General features: G+C 39.6%; 2 protein-coding genes across 5 annotated transcripts in view; one reads left to right on the top strand and one right to left on the bottom strand.

The window, feature by feature from the left end:
• IFT140 (intraflagellar transport 140) overlaps nt 1-21,799 on the top strand; it is an 88,381-nt gene that overhangs the window by 24,814 nt on the left and 41,768 nt on the right. For all 4 annotated transcript variants that reach the window (XM_014958791.1, XM_014958795.1, XM_014958794.1 and 1 more), the window contains exons 12-18: nt 1,336-1,427; nt 2,279-2,406; nt 3,997-4,114; nt 4,552-4,679; nt 7,818-7,965; nt 9,523-9,654; nt 13,393-13,589. In XM_014958791.1, coding sequence (XP_014814277.1) covers nt 1,336-1,427; nt 2,279-2,406; nt 3,997-4,114; nt 4,552-4,679; nt 7,818-7,965; nt 9,523-9,654; nt 13,393-13,589 — 943 coding nt within the window. The remainder of the gene's footprint in view (nt 1-1,335; nt 1,428-2,278; nt 2,407-3,996; nt 4,115-4,551; nt 4,680-7,817; nt 7,966-9,522; nt 9,655-13,392; nt 13,590-21,799) is intronic.
• Nucleotides 13,891-21,799, bottom strand: part of TMEM204 (transmembrane protein 204) — a 31,619-nt gene continuing 23,710 nt past the window's right edge. The window contains exon 3 of the mRNA XM_014958796.1: nt 13,891-16,065. Coding sequence (XP_014814282.1) covers nt 15,821-16,065 — 245 coding nt within the window. The 3' untranslated portion in view covers nt 13,891-15,820. The remainder of the gene's footprint in view (nt 16,066-21,799) is intronic.

Here is a 21,799-nt window from a genome sequence, read left to right as displayed (position 1 = left end):
ATTTGTAGAATAGAGAGATTAGGGTATAAAAATCATCAACAAAACCAGAATTCAAATGCCAAGTCCTACATCTGTGCTTGATTCACTAAATACACTGGGATATGATGTGTGAGTTAACCTCAGAAGATGTTGGTATTCTCATATATGAATAGCAGTGCGGCAACAGAAGTAAAACCAAAGGTGATGTGCATCTGTAGGCATAAAATTAAAATATATATCCTCTTAACTTCTGTTCAGCTACAGCCAATCCTGGAAGTACCTAAAGATTAAACGTTCATTCATAGAGTTCCTAAGGCATTCAAGGGTGTGACTGGCCTTGACAAACCAAGCATCTTGTTGGTGTTCCCCACAGATTAGATGTGTACCTGACAGTCACACGTAGACTGAAAGGTATCCTCAGAGCTAGCATATCATATAGGGCCTTACACAAAACATGGTATGAGGACAGGGTTGCTTCTTTTAAGTAAAGCATTCCGACACTTGATCAAAAACAGATTTTTTTTTTTATTTCCTACTTTCATAGCCGTAGCTCCTGTTGCTTTCTACAAATGATGGCTATTGAAGGTTTTTCTATTTTGCTTTAGAGAAAGTGTAATCAGCGTTACGTAGCACTTGCCTAGGAACTGGGAAGGAGTGGGTTTTAGCTGTCAGGAAAATCTGCTCCATAAATTGCTGTAGATGTAGGTAAGTCAAGTAAATTAGTTTTTTCTGTGATGAATTCTTCCTAAATATTTCTGCCTTGAGAAACAGGTTATGCAGAATTTCATCAATCCCATCCAAAATCTTGAGAGTTTAGGCTTTGTCTTTTAAGAACCATCAAGTATTTCCTGAGAAGTGGTTTATCTTGTCCATATTTACTCACTTATTTCATAACTTACCCATGCTTAATCAATTTGTTATTGCCACCAAGGTTCCAACAGTCTACAGCACTCATTAAATTATTGGAGCCGCTCGGCTTTTCTGACATTATTACTCTTCAGTTGTGGTTCAATGAAGGAAGGAGTGAGTTCTCTTAGCAGAACCTCACATTGCACTAGTCTTTTTCTCTTTCACTCCCCATATTAACCCTTTCCCCTTTATCTCCCACTTGTTTTTGAGTGCAGAGGGTACAAAACACCTGTTTTCAGTAGGAGTGTCAGCTTTTGTTGTAGTGGCAGAATGAAGAAGGCTGCAACACCAAGGAGTTCGGGAATCAGCTGAGACTGACAGATTGAAAAATAGATTTGGTGCAAGATAGTGGAAATTGAGTGCTTTAAGTCAAAAGTACTTTTGTTTTTTAATTTTAAAAAAATCGGTTCATTGTAATGATGGCTTTATTGTGATTGATTGTTCCAGGCTCTTTTCTTTGTGACTCTCCAGTTGTGGCTGTGCACGGAGAAAATCTGTACACAGTTGAGCCATATCGGGTCCAAGTCCGCACTTGGCAGGTGAGGGCTGATGAAACCATGAGAGGATGAATCTGCTTTCTTGTTTTCAAAGATTAGTGTTACCCTTTAAAATTTAAGTGCATGTTCTGTAAATCTATTAACTCTACCTTAGAAAAAGTATTTTGGCTATTTCAGCAGAAGGATCTCCCGACACTTTGTGATCTTTAAGAAGTCTGTCACTTTAAACGCTACTGCACTGTAGCTAATAAGTATTTATAAAAGAAAACAGAATTCTGTATGGGACAGACTTTAAAAGGATCAAATTTGCCTGCAGGTTGAGTATGTATATGTATATTACTGCCAGGAAGATGAGCATACTGAATATTCTTATCAGACAATGAAAATAACCACTGCACATGCTGTGTGTTCCTGCAAAATCTCTTGCTTAACCTTTGCAACCTCTGCCAGTCCGTGTGAACCAAAAAGAGAAATCTAATTATCAGATTTCTACCATACATAATTTTATTTAAGAAATAAATTTGTTTAAGAAATAAATATTGTATTCAAGAGTGGGTGGGATTTATCACAATAAGGACTGATTAAACAAATATTTTTGCAGCTGTGTATTAAAGACCTTCAGGGACCTGTATTTCTGTATCCTTCTTAGTTGGAAAAAGGTGTATTATTGAAGAGGAAACTGTTGCAGAAGGATACTTCTAAATTTTGACTTTTTTGGAGGCTATACATCCAATTTTCAATCTGAAACACAGAGATCGTGCGTGTGTGTAGTTTCTCATTTTGCCGATACAGATTTGTCTAACACAGAAGTTCAGCAGTTAGTAACTTGATGACCAAGTCCCTTCTAGTTAGATTCTGAATACACGAACCTGGTGTTACATGTTTCTTCTCAGGGCACAGTTAAACAGCTGCTGCTGTTCTCTGAAGCAGAGGGGAATCCATGTCTCCTGGATGTCTGTGGAAATTTCCTGGCTGTGGGAACTGATTTGGCTCACTTTAAAATTTTTGATCTCTCTCGCAGGTATTAATAAGCTTTTTAAAAATATCTGTTTATAGTTGAGCATATATTAGGGGGGGGATCTTTAATTGATTTTGATCTGATGAATCTGAAGACAGTACATGCAACCTATGTGAACTGAGGGCCTAAAGCAAGGGAAGAGCCACAAAATTATTGGACAAATCATGGATATGTAACAATAACAACAATATTTTTTAAAAGAGGACATTGTGAGGGATATTTCTGTGTATTTGAAAGTGGGTGGAGAATTTATGAAAGATCAAGACAAGGATGTTACATGTTTCTGCAGATAACTTGACCAAGACCCTTAATCTCAGAAGAGTTGAAATAAAGAAGGAAAAAAAGAAAAAAGCTAGGTGTCATATCTCCTTATAAATCAACTAACTTGATTCGGTGAATCCATGGAGGAAGGGAACCTAGAATTGTGGACACTCCATTCTTCTTCCTGTTTACGTTAAGAGAGTTTACTTCACTTGGTTCAAACTTTACTGGGTGTTCCCGTACTGATGTGGGGTGGCATGAAAAAGATATGTGCCTGACATGATGTTCAGTTCAAAAATTTATCTGCTAATGACAAATGTAATTTTGAAAACCTGAAAAACCTTGAATGAAACAGATTCTGTTCTTCCTTCCATACTGGCAGCAGAGGACTGGTAAAGTCTAGTTAGTTACCCACTTGGAAACTTGTTAACTATGTCGAGATGGCACAAATTCTGCATGGGTTGCAATTTGAAAGTTACTGGATTTGGGCAGGTTGTAACTATCACAAATATTGGATTATGATGTTTGATAGTGGAGAAAAAGTAGCTAAACTCCTGCATGCTATGTTAAATTTTTGTGGCTAGTAATGAAAATACCTTCTCAAATGATGACAGTATAGCACTCTTTAATTTCAAAGCTAGCATAGTTGGCTTAGAATAAATTAGAGGTCTAGACATGTACCCCAAGAATGTTATTTTTAGAGAATCAAAGACTTTTTTCATGGGGTCATATTTTGGGTCTAAATTACTGTCAATTTTTTTTTTTTTGCATTCTTTTGATTCATGAAATTTGTCCTCTTTGTTGCTGAATCACTGCTGGGTTTGTATCTATACCAGCAGAAAGATTCTTTTGAGATAATAAAAAAAGCAGGTGTGTTGGTGTGTTAACTAGTAAAACGATATAAATACCACATGTTGATGACATTTCTTTACTTCTGCTCCACAGTGTGTTTTCCATACACAGAACTCTTATGTGACAGGCTGTATTCAACATTCGTAGTATTGTTCAACTTAGGTAGGAAAAACAGACCTCTAAATTCAGAATTCTGGGAGGATGTTCTTGCTGAATAGCCCTGTTCTGGGAGTCCTGTCAGAGCATAGAAGTTTACTCTTGCTGATTCATTGAGGAAAGAGTGTCTTATTAACTTCTTCCTGAAAGAAAGGCAGGTTGCAGCAATTCTCTGGAGAGAAAGCTGGAGTCTGGGGTGGTAGTGTCATAAGGTAGAAATAGTTTGTTTTTAAAAGTTTTAAAAAAACATTTAAAAAACGTTTTGGCTAATGCATATTGCCAGTTGCTTGCCACTATATGATGTAAGTTTATTCCTTTCCACAGAGAAGCAAAAGTGCACTGCAATAGCAAGAATTTCTCTGAGCTGTGTCCTGGCCTCGGAGGCATCGCATCTGTCAAGTGCAATGCTAATGGCAATAAAGTCAGTATCCTTATTAGCAAGGTGAGACAAAGCTCTTCACTTACTGCTCTAGGACCTGACCATCAGTTACCAGACTGGTGCAGTTCAAGATTCAGTTCTCAGAAATAAACCTGCATGTTCTATGCAGCGTATTAGGTCTTGAAATATCATGTCCAAGCTTGTAACTAAACACCAAAATTAAGGTATGTTAAGGTTTTGTACGTTTGGTGAGAAGAACAGCCTGGAAAAAGAAGCAATATTTTAGTTACAAAAGCTAATTTGTAGCATTTCAAAGAAATCAAAGGCTAACTTACTCGAGTAGAGAAATAGCAAGAAATTTTCTGATACTTGTGTGATTGTGTGATTACCAGTGAATAAAACTGGGAGAGTGAATGAGATGAGATAAACATACCATCTGAACTTTAGCTTTTTGCTTTCTGACTGCATGCTTCAGCAACTTTTGTTTTCCCTTTGTATAGGCAGATGGGAACATTGATTCCAAGTTATGTTTCTATGATGTCGAAACAGACAAAGTTACACTCTTTGATTTCAAGGCTGAACAGGGCAGTGGTAGAGAGAAGCTTTCTTCTGGACAAGGCGTTGGCAAGTAAGAAGCTTTTATTTCAAGGATTGTTACTTGTGGAATTAAGGTAGGAACCTGCCCTGTGAAGACAAGCAACACCTTGATACTGGCATTCCTCTGTCTTTGTGTAGGAGCTTGTAAGAATTTAATTATTTTATTTCTAAAGAATTAATTAAAGCCAGTGCATTGTATGTCAATCGGCCTGTGTCTGTCTCTTCCAATACGCGAACTAGGGAGTGTCAAATGAAGGTATTGGAGAGCAAGCTCAAAATAAGCAGGAGGACATGGTTCTTCAGACAACATGCAACTGAGCTAAGGAACTTCTTGCCAGTTATGGCTGTTGAAGTAGAGATGTAGATGCAATACAGAAGTTACAGGTGATGAAGGAAGGGGTTTTGTGAGATGAGGATGATTGAGTGTTGGGGATGTATGTGTAGAGGTAGTATATGACTAGAATTAGGATTCCGATCTTAAAATAAAGAAAAATCTTAGCAAAATCTTGGAAACCTACTCTTCCATGAAGAGTTTAAAAAGTTGGAACTGAAAGGAAGACATTCTGAAGGAATCCTAGGAAAAAAGGTTAATTTTGAAGTCCAATACAGGATTGTTTTGTATAGATAAACAGTCATGACATGTCTCGAGTAGGACCCGAGAGGTGATCATCCTGCTGTACTCAGCACTGGTGAGGCCTCACCTCGAGTACTGTGTCCAGTTTTGGGCCCCTTACCACAAAAAAAGACATTGAGGTGCTGGAGTGGGTCCAGAGAAGGGCAACGGAGCTGGTGAGGGGTCTGGAGAAGAAGTCTCCTGAGGAGAGGCTGAGGGAGCTGGGGGTGTTCAGTCTGGAGAAGAGCAGGCTGAGGGGAGACCTTCTCGCGCTCTATAACCACCTGAAGGGGGGTGTAGAGAAGCGGGGGTCGGTTTCTTCTCCCAAGTCACAGGAGATAGGACAAGGGGAAACGGCCTCACATTGCGCCAGGGGAGGTTTAGATTGGCTATTAGGAAACATTTCTTCACGGAAAGGGTTATCCAGCATTGGAACAGGCTGCCCAGGAAAGGGGTTGAGGCACCATCCCTGGAGGTGTTCAAAAGACGGGTTGACATGGTCCTCAAGAATATGGTTTAGTAATTTTTATTTTCTATTTCTTATTTATTTTTTTGTCAGAGTTAGGTTGATGGTTGGACTAGATGATCTTTAAGGTTCCTTCCAACCTAGATGATTCTATTCTGTTCTATTTAGAAGTGATAGCTTTGTTTTCATACAAACTGTTCTGTGGCAAACACATTAGAAATCCTAGCAATGAGGCAGCAAAATGCTGTGAACTAGGAATTCTCATGGAAGTACAGTGGAATGTTAGGGTACAATTTCCCATCTGGTTTTACAGTTATTTCTCTGGCTGTATTTTTTTTAAGAAAAACCAGCTTCAGAATAGAAGGTGGTTTGCTCTTTTAGCAGCTATCTGTTATAGAAGTTACAAGCGACAAAGGATTTATTCTCCTTATCACTGAAAAACAAAAGAAACTACCTAGCTCATTGAAAACTAAATAGAGTGCAAATTTGAGGCCTCATGTCTTGGTCAGTTAAGCAAACAGTGTAATAATGAGTAGTGAGGAAGTCGTTTTCAAGTGTAGTGTCTTGTGTAGTCCAACAGAGGCCACCACAAATTAATAATTCTATTTCATATATTTAAATGTTAGACGTTGTCAGTGTGAATAAGCCATTTATCTCTGCTTCATTTTAAAGTTTCTTGAAATTAGAATTAGTAAACTCACCAGAAAATAGTAATAATCTATACTTCTTCCCCTTCTCTCTCTTTCTTCTTCTGAAGCATAGTCTAAACACTTCCAATTATTTTACATGAATGCTGGTTTTCAGTTTGTGAGTAATTTATATTGAATGCAGTGGCATCAATAGGATGTTGTGTATTTCTGCATCCCTTTGAATCTCTCCCTTAATTTGCCTTTCAACTCTAATCCTCCCCACAAAGTCCACACTTCAGTGATGACAGCAAATGAGAAAAATATTTTAATGATGTTTTTGTTTTCTCTCTTTTTTTTTTTTTTAAAAAAAAAAAAAAGGCACCTATTTATATTCTGTGTCTAGAAGAAGAATCCTAAGCCGTTGCTAAAATAGCCTGATTCTGTATGTCTAGAGCCTTAACATGGCCGGCACTGAAGTAATATTTAAATGCCCGAAAGAGGCAGTAAGATGTTTCTTATATAAACTGCTGCCAGAGAGTGGCTGTCCTAAGGCTGCAGGGATTGCCCTTGTGCTTGATGTGCTATTTCACAGTGCCTCAGAATTCCCCATATACAGTCGGTTAGGTCAAACTCAGTTCCAAGGAAAGGGAATGAGCTGGGTCGTATCTGGAGGCTGAAGTCCCCACGCTGCACATTAGGTTGAGCTTCAGCTCTGGAGTTTCCCTCAGCACACAGAACTTCAGCAGGTCAAAGCATCGATCACACTGCATGCCCAGGTCTGTTTGCTGAACTCTCAGTAAGGAGAGATCTGTTGCCTGAGGATATAAACTAATTTCTTTTTTTTTTTTTTTTTGCCCATCAGTTTAATCACAATTAGTTGTGATCTCTTATGACCACTGCTTAGCTGGATTTGAATGTGAGGAATATGTACTAGAAACTCTCTTTACTGCTCATCTAACTGCACATCAGTGTTCTTGTGCTGTCTTTAACCTGGCTGGGCGTTTCTAGCAGTGCTGGCAATAAGCACCTTGGGGCAGGTTGTGAAACCCATAAACAGACAGGGCTGAGGTGGTCCTTATGTTACAGCACCTTCACCGGGAGCAATCATTAAGGTAGATTGTTGAAGGATGTTCAAGTATCTCTGTAGGACGTGTAATCTCAGTGGAGGCAGATTTTGGATGCCTATTTGTAGCAGTACCAGCATTTTTCTACTGAAATGCTATCTGTCCTATAGTCATGGTTAATGTATACAGAGCAAACTAAAAGTGCCATTGCCATGTATAAAGTGTTAGGAGGTAGGAGGATGCATATGGTTAATGTTACAATGCAGAGGTACTGGTATAGATAACTGATTGTCATCTGAAAATTATCTATTGGTTAGTCCTTTATTTACATTCATGCACCGAACGGGCTGGAATTATTTTGCCTCCCTCTGTACAGTTTTTTCTCGTCTCTTGGTAGGTCTGTTGTGGAGTATCCAGAGTTGCACAGTCACATCCCTGCTTGCCATTTCTGGGACCAAAGTGAACCAAGACTTTTTGTATGTCAAGCAATTCTTGAAACAGGCCTGCTATCTCCAGACCAGAAGAAAAACCAAACTGAGAGCACAGTATGGCATTTTTGTGTGTTTTACCATGCCTTACATGGACTTCTCCCGAACCCAGTAATACTTGTTGGGGCAGGTTACATTAAGGATGTGGGAGTAGGTAGTGTATATTATCTTGTACAAAAATGAGTAGTGAAGCTTCATGTTTGCTGTCGTGGCCTCAGGCAATCACTGTACATTAGCTTTCTCTTTTAGCTCTAGCTTGCATACAGTAATGAAGAAAAAGGTAATTTCTTTATCTATGTTAGAATTTTCAGGATTACTATAATGCAAACTTGTATCTGAACAAGTTTTTCAGGTGACATTAATGGGTGAATTGATAATCTAGAGGTTTGATATTTATTCTCATTTAAAAAAAAATGCACATTTTATATCTTGAGCCCACTTTTAGCAGCAAGAATTAATTCGATTGAATAACAGGGACCCCAACGTTAAGGTGAACAGTGAAGTACACTCTTCCCATCCACTGCTTACCGTCTTCTGCTTTGCTGGACTGACATTGTATATCTCTATGATACTTCCCGAATTGTCTTTTACTTTCTTTTTTACATTCTAAAAAATTTCATTTTTATTGATCAGAAATGATCTAATGAAAGATTTTTCATCAGGCTAACAACGCTTCCCTGCTTCCCCAGCTTGTAGCGGTCCTTACCATTTGGTGTGTACAGAACTGCCTGTCCTTCACAATGACTCCATTGGTTTGAAATATTGATGTAAAGTTTTCTCATTTGTGCATGATTTTAGTTCAACTTCTTCCAATTAGAGATAGAAAGCTCTTTGTATATTTCGTTGGTTGAAATGACTTCAGAAAAATCATGGGAAGAGGGAGGAATGGAATACTGTCTCAAAAGCCCTCAGTGGGGTCTTCTAGCAAAGAGAAGAACACTTCAACTTAATATTCACAATGTAAACAAGCAAAAAATATTTGGCTTTTACATAAAATTGAAAAATAAAAGGATGCAAAAGGGGTGCAATTTGGCCCTTATTTAACAGAACTTTTAACTGTGTGCTTATCGTTTAAGAAATGAGATGTCTGATTAACTTTTGTTGGAAGTGAGTGCTTCATTTTGACTTGAGTCAGGTCAACATTTAAGCTGTTACAGAAACTATTTTTAAATGGCTGGTGTATCCCTGGGAACTCAAGCAGTCAGTGAGCTGCTGAAATTATAACAGAAGTAACATAGTATTTAAAAAGAAAATTTGTTGAAAACAGTTGGGAGCATTTCTTTGACGTTAGTCAGATCTGTCAGAGAGACTTCTAGAATGGCAGTCTGTGGCCAGAGACTTCCCTCTTTACGGTCAGTGAAGTTGGTTCCTGGAAGGTGGAGGTGGAGGTCCCTCTGCAGCAGGAACAGGGGCAACATGGGTTGAGTCATTGGCTACTTGCTCTACAGGGGGCAAGCCTGCAGTGCTGCCCTCTCCTGCAGGTATGCGCGTGTCAACATATACGTCATGTTATTTTCAAGAGAAGGTACTGCCAAGTCAATATGGAAAATAAAAGCAAAATGAAGGAGGATATTGCAGTATAAAACCAAAACCATGCTTTCCTTCCTTTTCCAGACGGATGTTTGGATTATATCATTCTTCAGTACTGAAGAGTATGGCCTTTTGCTTCAGGATAGCTTTCCATTACCTTCATCTTACCAAGTTCTTCTGGGCATAGAGGTGCCACATTATTACTTTGCAAAAAAGGTGAGGAGATCTTTCACAATTCCTTCCCTTCACATAAGTTCAGACTTTTCACTCTGGAGGCATCAAATTTAACCAAATCGAGTCTGGGAGTGTAGAGCAACTCCAGTGGCAGTTGCTGCATCACATGTAGAAATGACATAATTCTAATGCGGGTGTACGTGGCAGTGTTGTAGAAATCTGTACTGAACTAGCTTTCCATGGGTATTGCAAACTGGATGTGACGTGCAAGCATAGGAGACACAGTAATTACCAGGGAATGCAACTGAAAAAAATATTTGAAAAAAATTCTACTTTGTGTAATCCCCGTGCCTATTGCAAGTAAGGGGTGCGTGTGTCGCCTTTGCACAGGCCATAAGAGGGGACGTTTCCCACTAGCTTCAGCAGAAGCAACCCATTTCCGTGTTGGAATGGAGCTTAATCCTCACAGAATATCAGAGACTCATCTTGCGCTATCACCAAATGCCTACATGCTACAAATACAGGAATACATACTTTAACTTCTTACACTTCAACTTGAGTCCAGAATTGTCTGCCGCTTAGGTAAACAATGCCATGTGTGACTCCATGCATACTGGAAGAAGCCTGTTACCTGCAGATTGGTTTTCTGATTGAGCTCTGACCCGAGTTTCTTCATGCCTGTTAAGATGATAATCTCCACTGCTCCCTTCTTGTAGAGGAAGCTTAACAGAGTCTGCTTATTCTACCAAGGCATTTATTTTTGTGAAATCTGCAGGAACTTAATATTAATGAGACTTCTAATCCTCTAAATCTTCTGAGTAAGACAGACCAATGTGATTACTTAAATCTAATTTCATGTAGTTTAGGAGCAGTGTTAAACAGGAAGAATATATCTAGCCATTTCTCTACTAATTTATTTATATTCAGAGCAGTACTTTGCAATTTAGTCCCCTTGCAAAGAACTGACTGTTGTCACTCTCCCTGCGCAGATCTAGCTTTTAGAGTTTTTACTTTCCTTGTTCCCTTAATTTGAAAGGTCAAAGGTGATCTGCAGTTTCTAATATTTCTTTTAACACTTCCCCCCGTCACGTCTTATGCTATTTTACTTTGATATTACGTCTCTTTTTCTTTTTTTTTGTTAACTCTGGGTGGATTATTGCTGCCATTAGTTGTTTTTTCGGAGGGGATGTGTCTATAAACCTGTAAGTATCTGCATTATTTTGCTCTTCCTTCATTCTCCTTTTCTGTCTTCTGTTTCCATTTTCTTCCCTCAGTAGGTTGCTGTATCTTAGTGACTAAATTACTTGTTATATAATAATTCATTTTGGAAACATGATTTAGTGTATTAAGAGTCTGGCTTGAATATAGCAAGTCAAGTTGATGCAACAAGTCTGTTTTGACCAAGTTTCATCCCAGGGTTTCTCCTTATTTCATTTTAATGTCTTTTCTGTCTGAATCAGGAAATTCAGCAAATTTTTGGAGAGTAAGTGACTCTCACTGGAGAGGTACGGAGGCACCCATTTGCTGGCCTGATGCTCTCTCTAGGGAAGTGTGCTACTTACTGGGGACTTATAACAGGGATGTCACCAAGAGAGTGCCAAACCTTGTGCAGTCTGATTGCAGTCCTCTGACTATTATCCACAGCTGCTGTTTCACAAGGGCACCAGTGATGCAGCCAGGAAAAGCCTGAAGACTATCAAAAAAGAGTATAGAGCCCTAGGAGTGGTGGTCAGGGACTTTGGGGCGCAGGTAATTTTCATGGGTACTTCTGGTGAAAGGGAAGGGGGTTGATAGGGGCCAGGTGAATCTGGCAAGTTGATAAATGGCTACAGGACTGGTGCCACAGCCAGGGATTTGGCTACTTAGACCACAGGACTCACTTTGAGAAACCTGGTTGCTGGGGCCTGATGGGGTCCACCTGTCAGAGAAGGGGACAAGCGTCTTTGATCAGAGGCTTGTCCAGCTTGTGAAGAGGGCTTTAAACTAGAGTTGTTCGGGGAGGGGAACCTCAGTCCATCCCACTCCTACCAGTTTGATGCCAGTACCAGGAATAGATGCCGAGGAACTGCAGGCCAGTCAGTCTCACCTCTGACCATGGAGCAGATGCCCCTGGAAACTTTACTAAGGCATAGAAAAAGGAGGTGATTGTGTTGTTCCAAGGTGTTTACCCAGTGTGCAGATGCCAATATACACACATATTAAGGTATAACAATCAACATGTCTTCACTATAGGCAAATCATGTCTGAGAAATTTGGTGGCCATCTACAACAGTGCTACAGCATTGGTGGATAAGGGAAGAGCAACTGACAATCTATCTGGTCTTGTGCAAAGCATTTGGCACTGTCTGGCTTCTGACATCCTGGTCTTTAAATTGGAGAGACACAGATTTGATGGATGGACCACTCGGTGGATAAGGAATTGGCTGGATGGTTGCACTCAAAGAGTTGCAGTCAATGGCCCAGTCTCTGTGCTGGGAGGGCTGGAGCCCCTCTGCTGTGAGGACAGGCTGAGAGAGTTGGGGGGTTCAGCCTGGAGAAGAGAAGGCTCTGGGGAGACCTTAGAAGCCCCTTCCAGTCCCTCAAGGGGCTCCAGGAAAGCTGGGGAGGGACTGTGGATCGGGGAGGGGAGCCCTAGGAGGAGGGGGAAGGGTTTGACCCTGAAAGAGGGGAGATGGAGCTGAGCTGTGGGGAAGAACTTGTTTGCTGTGAGGGTGGTGAGAGCCTGGCCCAGGTTGGCCCGAGAAGCTGTGGCTGCCCCATCCCTGGAGGGGTTCAAGGGCAGGTTGGAGGGGGCTTGGAGCAACCCAGTCTGGTGGATGGTGTCCCTGCCCAGGGCAGGGGGTGGCACTGCATGGGCTTTAAGGTCCCTTCCAGCCCAAACCATTCTGTGATTGTATGAAATTGTAGTCAAACACATTTGCACTTTTGATTTCTGCCTTTTACTGTATCTAATACTGTCACTGTTTAATAATACAATATTATTTTTATTTCTGTAAAGCTTACTATTTCTTTATCTCATCTAACTATACTATTGGAGTGTATGTGAAATTTGATGTTCTTCATGACTCAGATATCTTCCACTGTTTTTTTGGCTTGTAAAAGATTCCTTGTTAAACTCTAGACAGATCATTTGATACTGATGATTGACTTTGTCTTTATTCTTTTTCTGAATAATGGTTAAACTGCTGTGAGCTGCCTTTCAATGGCTGGTGAAAGTATCACTGATGCTGCATAGGCTTCACAACGGCCAATTGTATGGGGAAGGGTTTGACTGAGCTTTAGTATTCGTATGCTTCACATGAAGGCAAGAATAAAAGAACTGAGTTTGTATAGTTAACTATATATACTAGCTTAACTATATAGAACAGCAGACTCATTTTTTGAGAAGAGACTAACCTTTATGAAATCTCTAATCTCTAATTTATCTGAAATCTCCAGAAATCTGGGGACGTAAAATAATTGTTGCTATTGAAATTACAATAATGTATATAAGGTAATTATGACTATAATAAGAAGGGTCTGCCTCTCCCGTGGCATTTTGTCAATCTCGAGACTGTCACTGATGTACTGTGATTATGATATTCTAAACTCTTCTATGACATTCCATATTTGGGGGCATTTTCTAGGAAGTTCTGAACCATTGCAGCTCTTATCACTACCGATCATGGTCCTGCAGAAATAGAAAACTTAGACTGTGGTGTAAATAATGTAACTGATTACACATAGCAAGGAGTAAGTTCCAATCTACTTGATACCTAAATGATAACATTCTCATTTTAGCCAGGAGAAGCTGAGACAGAACAAGCAGAATCTGGCTCAATAAAGGTCTCTCTGATGGTTGCAAGAAGATGCATGAGAGATTTCATTGGATTAGGAGACTGTGAAAAGACCACCCGTGATGCCATGCTGAACTTCAGCTTCTATTTGACTGCTGGAGACATGGATGAGGCCTTCAAGTCCATCAAGCTGATAAAAAGGTATTTATATGTATTTCTTTTTGGGTACAGTTTATTTTCATTAAAAGTTTGTATGAAGTTTTGATCGTCCTAAATTCTCCTTACATTTTTCCTTTCTGATTTCATTCTCCCTTTCATTTTTAACAAAAGGAATTATCTTTTACCTTACAGATGTTTTAACGTATTCTCTGCTTATTTACTGTCTACAAGATGTTGCAAAGATTGTGGATTCTGTTTTACTAAACAAGAAAAAAAGATTGATAACAAGCAACCTTATTCTGTGTCTGAATTGCAAAAATCTCACATTATCACTAGAAGAAAATGAACATTCACAACTTTATTTATACATCTAAAACAATCACAGTAATACCAAGTATTACAATTTTACCGATCACATAGCTGATTTTTAAATTTAAATGTACATTATTATAATATGGATATTGCAATATTAGAAGAAATAATACAATGTCTTTTAAATATTCCAATATTTTATTTAAAAAAACCCAAACCTGCAATTAATCATAGCATATTATTTCTAGAAAAGATTTTCCAGAAAGTAATGCAGGCAAATGAATACAAATCTTAGTTGGTTTTTACAAACCTACTGCTAGAAGAAACTCTTTGTCAGCTCTATGATATTCTACCCTGACAATGTAGAACAATGAGTTCATCTGGAGCATCAGTCTCTGCTGAGTGTTGCTCACTTTGAACATGGTGCAGAGCAGCAGTTGGGGCTGAGTTTCTTATTACATCAGAACTGAGTGCAGAACAGAACTCAAGAGCCAGCTTGATGATCCCATTTTAACAAAGTGTGGAAAAGTGTGGTGGAAATAATTATAAAGAAGAAAAGCAGCGTGTGTAGTTAGGAGTGGCAGAACAGTCCTAAAGAATTTGTAACATTTGCAGCTCTTGTGGGTTCAAACCTGTCGGTAACTGTGCTCAGAGTAGCATCCATAGAGTTTTTAATCATCTGTTATTCCCTCTAGTTCCTGTATCTGAAGTATTTCTGCATAACTTTTGGGCTGTTGTTTTTCTTCCTGAAAGTTATGTACATATTACTTTTGTAAGACCATGTGATTCTCAGGATCAGGCTCACAAACATTATGCCTAATTCCAAAGGTACTAATTATTTTAATTTCATTACCATATTAAGTTACCAGGCAGGTCTTTCTTAAATCTCGTGCTTCGGTCCTTTATATACGTCTTATTCTCCAGTTTGGGTGCTTGAGTGGTAATTGCATTCTGCAATATTCCCTGTGTTACCTGCCTCTGAGCATTGCTGGGCAGGGCTGAGGGCCCTGACATAGCACTCTAATCTGAAAATGTCACAGCAGATGTTAAAGCAAGCCGGGAAGAAAATAATTTAATTTGGGTTGAAATACCTGTTCTTAATTGTTTCCAATAATGTATGTCAATAGTATCTGTGGTTATTAGAGAGTCTGTGTAACCTTCTTCTGTAAATATTTGTCCTTGTAACACCGAAGTAGATTTTTCAGCAACATGTGTGGCCTGTTCTAGCTGTGTACCCTTTTCGTTTTTAATGGCATATCTGGTTAGATACAGATATCCCTTGTCTCAAGCTACAAAAGAAGTGTCTGAAAAAAATGCATCTTAATTCCCTTACTTTACAATTAGAATGGTTACAGTTGCTTTCACTTGTTACTGGCTGGGCTGGGCTGTGGCTGGGGAGCAGGCGTTGCCACTGGGGAGAAGTTCCTTGAGGAGCAGATGGATGGAAGGACTAAAGATTCATGAAATTTAAACAGCTGTTAAAATCATCACTTACTCTATAGTGAGTTTTCTGCTTTCTCAGATTGCCTGTTAACTCCAAAGCTATTGTCACTGGTCTCCTATAGCCTTTTACATTCTTATTAGGGAGCAGGATAACTTTATGCAGACAGAGAACACGTGTTTGGCTGCCTCTTCTCTATATTCACATTGTGTACAGTCTGACTGCTCCAGCTGACCCTGCTGACATGTAGCTGGGATGCTCCATCAGGATTCTGACAATACAACATTCTGTGCTGTACAGCAGAGGGAGAGGGCAATATAATATAATATATATAAAATTATGTGTTTTATACATATGTATATAGATGGAGCCCATCCAAATAATAATTGAGGGCCTCTGCCCACAAGAGTGAGCTTTGTGATGTCTTTCAACCCTTAGTTTTAAATTATAGCATATATTTATAGAAAACAACTCCAGTGCAGATCTCCTTGGAGATCTTTCCCCCTTCAAGTCCCCTCTTTCAGCATGGTGACTCAACGTAGTCATTTTCCAGGCCACGGCGAAACCGGGCAGTCAGGGTACGGCTGATGACAATGACCCGGGGTGCCATGCAGTCCTCACGCCTGTGGAGGATGTTCCATATGAGAATGGCAGCTGCCAATGTGGCCAAAAGACAGGCTCCAATGTTCAGGTAGCAAGACCAGGAGAGGTTGGTGTATGGTCCGATGCGGTAGAAAGTCACCAATCCGATAACCAGAACAAAACCTGCAAGGAGAATGTGAAAACAATTTTTAAGGAGTTATTCTCTTGAATTTCAGTGGTCACAAGATGCCATAGGCCAACTTTCATGAGTCTGTAAAGCCCTTCCATCCCTATTATGATGTGCTGTATGTGTTCTTGAAGGCGTATTTGGGCAAAGACTGTGTGGTTGAAATGGATTTTTAATGTTAGACTGAAATCTGTTCCCTCTGACTTAAGGTTCATCCTCCCACTTAGCTGCATTACGCATTGTGGCTTTCTCCCCATTCTCTTGTCTGATTGACACAGATGTCCTCTTTCTTATTCCTGTTGCCAACACAGAAACCTAGTATATTAATCATAGTAATAATGAAAATCTTTTATTCAGAATACAGTACACTTATGAAGTTTTAAAATGCTTAAGGCAGGCTGTTACTGTAAACTGCAAAGATGATGAATAGTTAAATATCTTACAGAAATAATAATTTTTAAAAAGTACAGAAGCTTAAAAAAAAGGGAAGGTCAAATAAATGGGGCTTTATGGTCCTACTTTTTCTATGCTGGAAAAAAAGTGTTATGAGGGAGAAGTAATATCATGCTTCCAGAAGCTACCAAAGGCAAGGTTTCCATTCGCTTCCTAACCTTTAACATTGGTGGTAAGTTCCCTAAGTGTCAGGTTATATTAGAGTAATAACACAGCACTTGTGTAGTTCATCCAGGTGTCATGATGTGATTTGCCAAAAAAATAAATAAATAAATGTGGTTTTCACATTCTTTTTGGTAGACAGCACTGATATATAATAATGTTATTTCAGAGATGAGCTGTGGTGACTGCTCTAGTCCTGCTGCAGGTCTGTGCTAGAACAAGGGGCAGAATCCCTATCCCTTGACTCCTACTTTTTTTTTTTTTGTTACTAAAACTGTCCTTTCCCTGAAGAATGCATCGATGAGCACACAATTAATTTTCTGCCCTCTGTTTATTGTATTAATCTCTCTTCCTGTCCCTACTCAAATAAAACTACTTTTCATCTTTTTAAGGGAAGTAATTTATACATGTGATTAGACGCAAACGAACATATAAAGAGGCCACCATAGCACAAGAAATATCATTGACAAAAGGGCTCCTTTACGAAGGACTTATAGAATAAGCAAAGGCCCAGAGGATCTCTAGATACCATCTTCCTAACGTCATGGGCAGTAACAAGTCAAGAGCAGTAACTCCGGGTGGCTGCATGCTGTTTTCTTAGTTGGCCGTGCCACTTGCAAGCACTGTTCCCACAGATCCCCGGCAGTGCTCTAAAATGGTGTGACATCTGGCTCTGGTCCTTGATTTTCCATGAAAGAGCACATCCTGAGTATGCATTATAGCAAGTTTCTTTCTAAAGAGAGTACTAGAAATGCAGTGAAGATGGAAAAGACACACGCTATATACAGCTTAAAAAAATAGAGGGAAGTGAAATACAAACAGGAGAAAAAAACCCAATCACTAATTAAGCAGGTGTAACATGTTTCCTATTCTGAGTCAATAATGCAAAGGGTAAATCCCCCTCCTAATAAAACAAGCAGTGTTAATTAAATACAAGAGTATTAATTCAGGAGACCTCTGGCATCCTCAGCTCTCTTGTGTCTACCTCGAATGTGGTTTGTAACTCAGTTGCTTGCTACACCTTCTGCTGCTGAAGCAGCACTGTCCCCAGGGTGGCACGTACCAGAGGGGTGAGGCATCTTTCCAAAGTGTGTCCCAGGAGGAAATGGGTTCATACAGGAGGAGTAGCTCTTTCCTGCTCTCTTGCCACTCTGCAGTAGCCTTTGCTGTGAAAACAGCCTAACATACTCTGGATGGATTTTAGGCTGCCAAGTCAGTTGTAAGGACAGCAATAAATCACTGATCTGTACGCTAGCACTCCTGGGTTAACTCCTATAGGCTTACTTTGGAGGGCATTTTAATGTTAGCTAGGTGGGAGATGAATCCCAATGCAGAGGTGGTCATCTGGCATTATTTCAAAGTCTGCAGGCTGGAAAGTTGCTTCTCGACTCCTGTTTGAAAAAATACTGAGGAGTTATGGTTGAGGTAGAAAAATTGTGAAGTTGTGCTTTTGACAAATTGAACTTAAATCTTCATTTAATTCATTTTCAGTATTCACTGTTGGATGACACACTTTATATCAGATTATGCAGGCTTTTGTAAATCCTGGTCTCTTTAAGGCAGACAGATGTTATCTACATCCTAGGATGGTCTGTTGAAGGCAAATAATCTGTCTTTGAAGGAGTTAAATATTCTGTATATTCATATGCTTAGCTCATCACTACATGAAAGTGGAAAGGTTCCTTCCTTGTGCATTCAGAATCCTCACTGAAGTTTGCATGTTTTTTCAGCGTTCCCAGAACACTACTTTTGTCCCCAAAGCCACACTCGATTGTGCTCATCCTTTTTTGTGATGTTTCCTTGAATTGCTTTCGAATTCTCAACACTTTGCTGTTTGGTGTTACCTGGGTCTTGCATGACTTTATTTCTTTATTATTAGCAGTAACTGCAGCAGAGCTGCAACAAACGAAAGGAAGAGGAACAAAATAGTTTTTCCTCATTTCCAGTGTAATTCTCTGAGTTCAGTTTGTCCTGAGGCAGATGGTAGAGACGAGAGGGACAGACCAGATCCTCTACTGTGGAATACATCAGATTCTTTAAGCTCTCCTCTGAGATGGCTCGGTTCCCCATCTGTGGAACCAAGATGATAAAACTTCTTTTCTCCTGTGTTTTGTTTTGTATTTCAGAGCTTTGGGAGCAGAGCGTGCTACTTGTAATGTGTATCTCTACATCTACATTTACTGTCTTTATGTCTTACAATATAGATAAACGCCAGTAGTGCTTTCCTATTCTGCAGGTTGCAGGCCATTTTTCAAAGGATGATAGATTCCCATTTTCCCATAGAGGCAGGAAATTGAGAGCAAGGGAAATTGCTTGCACCTCCTGCAGCCAAGTTGAGTGCCTGTTTCTTTTCCTTCTGGTTTAAAATTTGCAGGAAGTAGGGTATTGAGGTACAAATTGAGACCCTCATCTTATTGATGAGTCTGGCACACGACAGAGCTTTCTGTCATCAGTTCTCCTTTTCAGTTCTCCTTTCAGAATTCTTTTCCAGTTCACATACACTTTCACAGGGAATTCAAAAAGCATTAAATAAATTTAAAAAACGTGTGAAGCAAATCATAAAACCTTAAGCAGAAAGAGCTTTGAGTATAAGGTGTTTGTACCAGTGACCATTTACTATCCGTGACCACCTCTAAGGGACAGTTATAAATATTAACAACAGTCTGTTTTGCACTATCTTGCATTATTTGTTTGGGGCTCTCCTGGCAGAGGGAGCTTGACTCAGGAACACCAGTTACACAGAGTAACCCTGATGCTTTGTGGTGTCTTAATTTCCAGTTACTGACTTGTGACGTGTGCTCTCCCACTGCAGGTTTACAGGTATTTACCATTATCTCTAGTTTAGGGAAATAATGGGTGATTAGCAGTTCTAGATTACTAGACTACAGGTCTGCCTGTGTAAACCTGCCAGGAAAAAGCTTTAGGGTTCTTGGGGTGAGATCTGCACTCCCTTGGGTGTGAGGTTTGCCCCATTCTTTGCTCATTTAGCTAAGGTAAGCAGCAGAGGTTTACGTACATTCCTTTATGGCACAGTAGACATAAATAAGCAATGTAGGAATGTTTGCAATATTTAAACTTTTTTCCAAATACACAGCTTTTAATTAAATTACTTAGATTTTTCTTTCTTGCTTTTGTATCACTGATGGCAATTACTGTTGTAAATAGCTTCATGTCTCCGTGGTAGACTGGCCACCTTCATTAGCCCCCTTCCATCCGATGGAGAAATCATCCACCAGGAAAAAGCACTTAGGCTTCCTTACAGGTCCCAAAATAAAACTATTTATGCTAGCAAGACCGTTTCCCTTCGCAGGCCCTTTGCCTGAACTCTGGTCAGATGAGCAGCCGGTCATGCAAGAGGCTTTCTCTCCCTCTGCTGTTCTGTGCCAGTGCCTGAGCAAGGGGGAACTGGGAGATAATGGTTTTAAGAGCTCCCTGGCTTGGCAGACTGCAGGAGTGAGTCACTGGAGCTCTTGTGGATCTGTTTCAAATACTTTGCTGCAGGCGAGACAGGAACTGACATTTCAGAAGAGCGAAAAACATGACAGAGGTGTGAGAGTTGGAAGCATGTTATTGTAGAGTTTCCACAATTAGTTTTACAGTTCTGCCAGTGTGAGCGAGCTCTGGAATAAAAATGTTGCTGTGAACGTTATTTTCCAGCATTCTTGTCTCATATTATCATGACCTGATACTGGGTTTATAAATGTTGGAACTGAAGAGCAAAGGGTGAGGAAGTTGTATTGATACAAAAAGACTGAATTTGCACAGGACGATATTTAAATTTCTATGAATGCTGCTTTTGTAAAGATGTTGTTGACTGAACCCCCCCAAAGTTTGCTTGGAGAGATTTTTGTCTGTAATAAATAAATCAACATTAGACTTCTCGAAGCCAAGTGTTCCAATGTGCTACTTTTGTTTTCCTTGCCCTTAGAGTGGTCTGTTGTGCAGCAGCCCGGAATCGAGATGAACATTTAGCAGCAAGTCCGGGCTCTAAATGACTGGGCAAACATAGAATCGTTCAGGTTGGAAGAGACCCTTGGGATCATCGAGTCCAACCATCTACCCTACTCTACATAGTCCTCCCCTACACCAAACACATGCAATTCACTTTTTTGTGCCAGCCTGACCCTTCTCCTGCAGTTGCTCCTCTTTCTTAGGAAAAGTAGATTTTTTTTTTAATTTTTTTTTTTAATTCCTCTGCTATATAGATGTATCTGAGGAGTGATGTCTTCCTACTTTGGATAAAACCTTATGAATAATTACATATGTACCATTTGATGGCAAGCCTTAGTGTACTTATGCAAAAATACTCAGCTTCTGGAAGGAAAGAGAATGAAACTGAACTTTGACTAATGTTTTATTTTTGCAGAGTGTTTTCATTGTATTGGTATCTCCTGTTTTGCTTACTGCCTTCACTGAGAGTGTTATTAGCATTAGGAAATCCTTGACAACATTTTAATTTCTTGCCTTTGGATATTGTCAAATATTCAATTACTATATCTCTTTTGTGAGAATTTAGTGTAGGAAAAATGGTGCTGGAATTCTACTCCTACTGATGGTTGTGTAATAGGGGTATAACTCAGTTGTTAACGTAAATATGCTGATGCAGAATTTGGCTCTGTATTCAGAACAGGTAGGAGTACACCTAGATGAATTAATCTCAACTTTAGAATAGCTTCTCTCTCCATGACTGAAACTGACTGTGGTGACTTTTCACTTTTTAGATAGATTTTTGTGACATTGAGTAACAATGTCTGAATTTAGTTTCAGTATTCCAATAAAATACATAGGGTGATGCAGTTGGTTTCCCAAACTGTTTCCCATAGGTAACTCTACTAAAAGTGACCAGAAAATTGTTCTGTGTGCCATCAGTCGTCTTGAGCTCTTAACGTACAATGCAGTTTGAGGAGAGCTGCAGATGGGAAACATTTCTTTAAATTTAGTTACAGAAAAATTAAACATTTTCATCTGGGTTTTGTTTCTATTCTGTAGCAATGACAAGACTTTTAGCTGCATGCCTGAATTTCCCTCAATTAATTTCATTGTGTACGTCAATCAGTTTCAGATCATTTTATTGTGTATTGTGTAAAGTCTGCACAGAGGCCACATCTTTACTAA

The sequence above is a fragment of the Calidris pugnax genome, unplaced genomic scaffold, assembly GCF_001431845.1.
Source record: "Calidris pugnax isolate Ruff unplaced genomic scaffold, ASM143184v1 scaffold244, whole genome shotgun sequence".
NCBI classification, from domain to species: domain Eukaryota; kingdom Metazoa; phylum Chordata; class Aves; order Charadriiformes; family Scolopacidae; genus Calidris; species Calidris pugnax.
The sequence above is the reverse complement of the archived record's forward strand: the minus strand, read 5'-3'. Positions and strand labels throughout refer to the sequence as shown.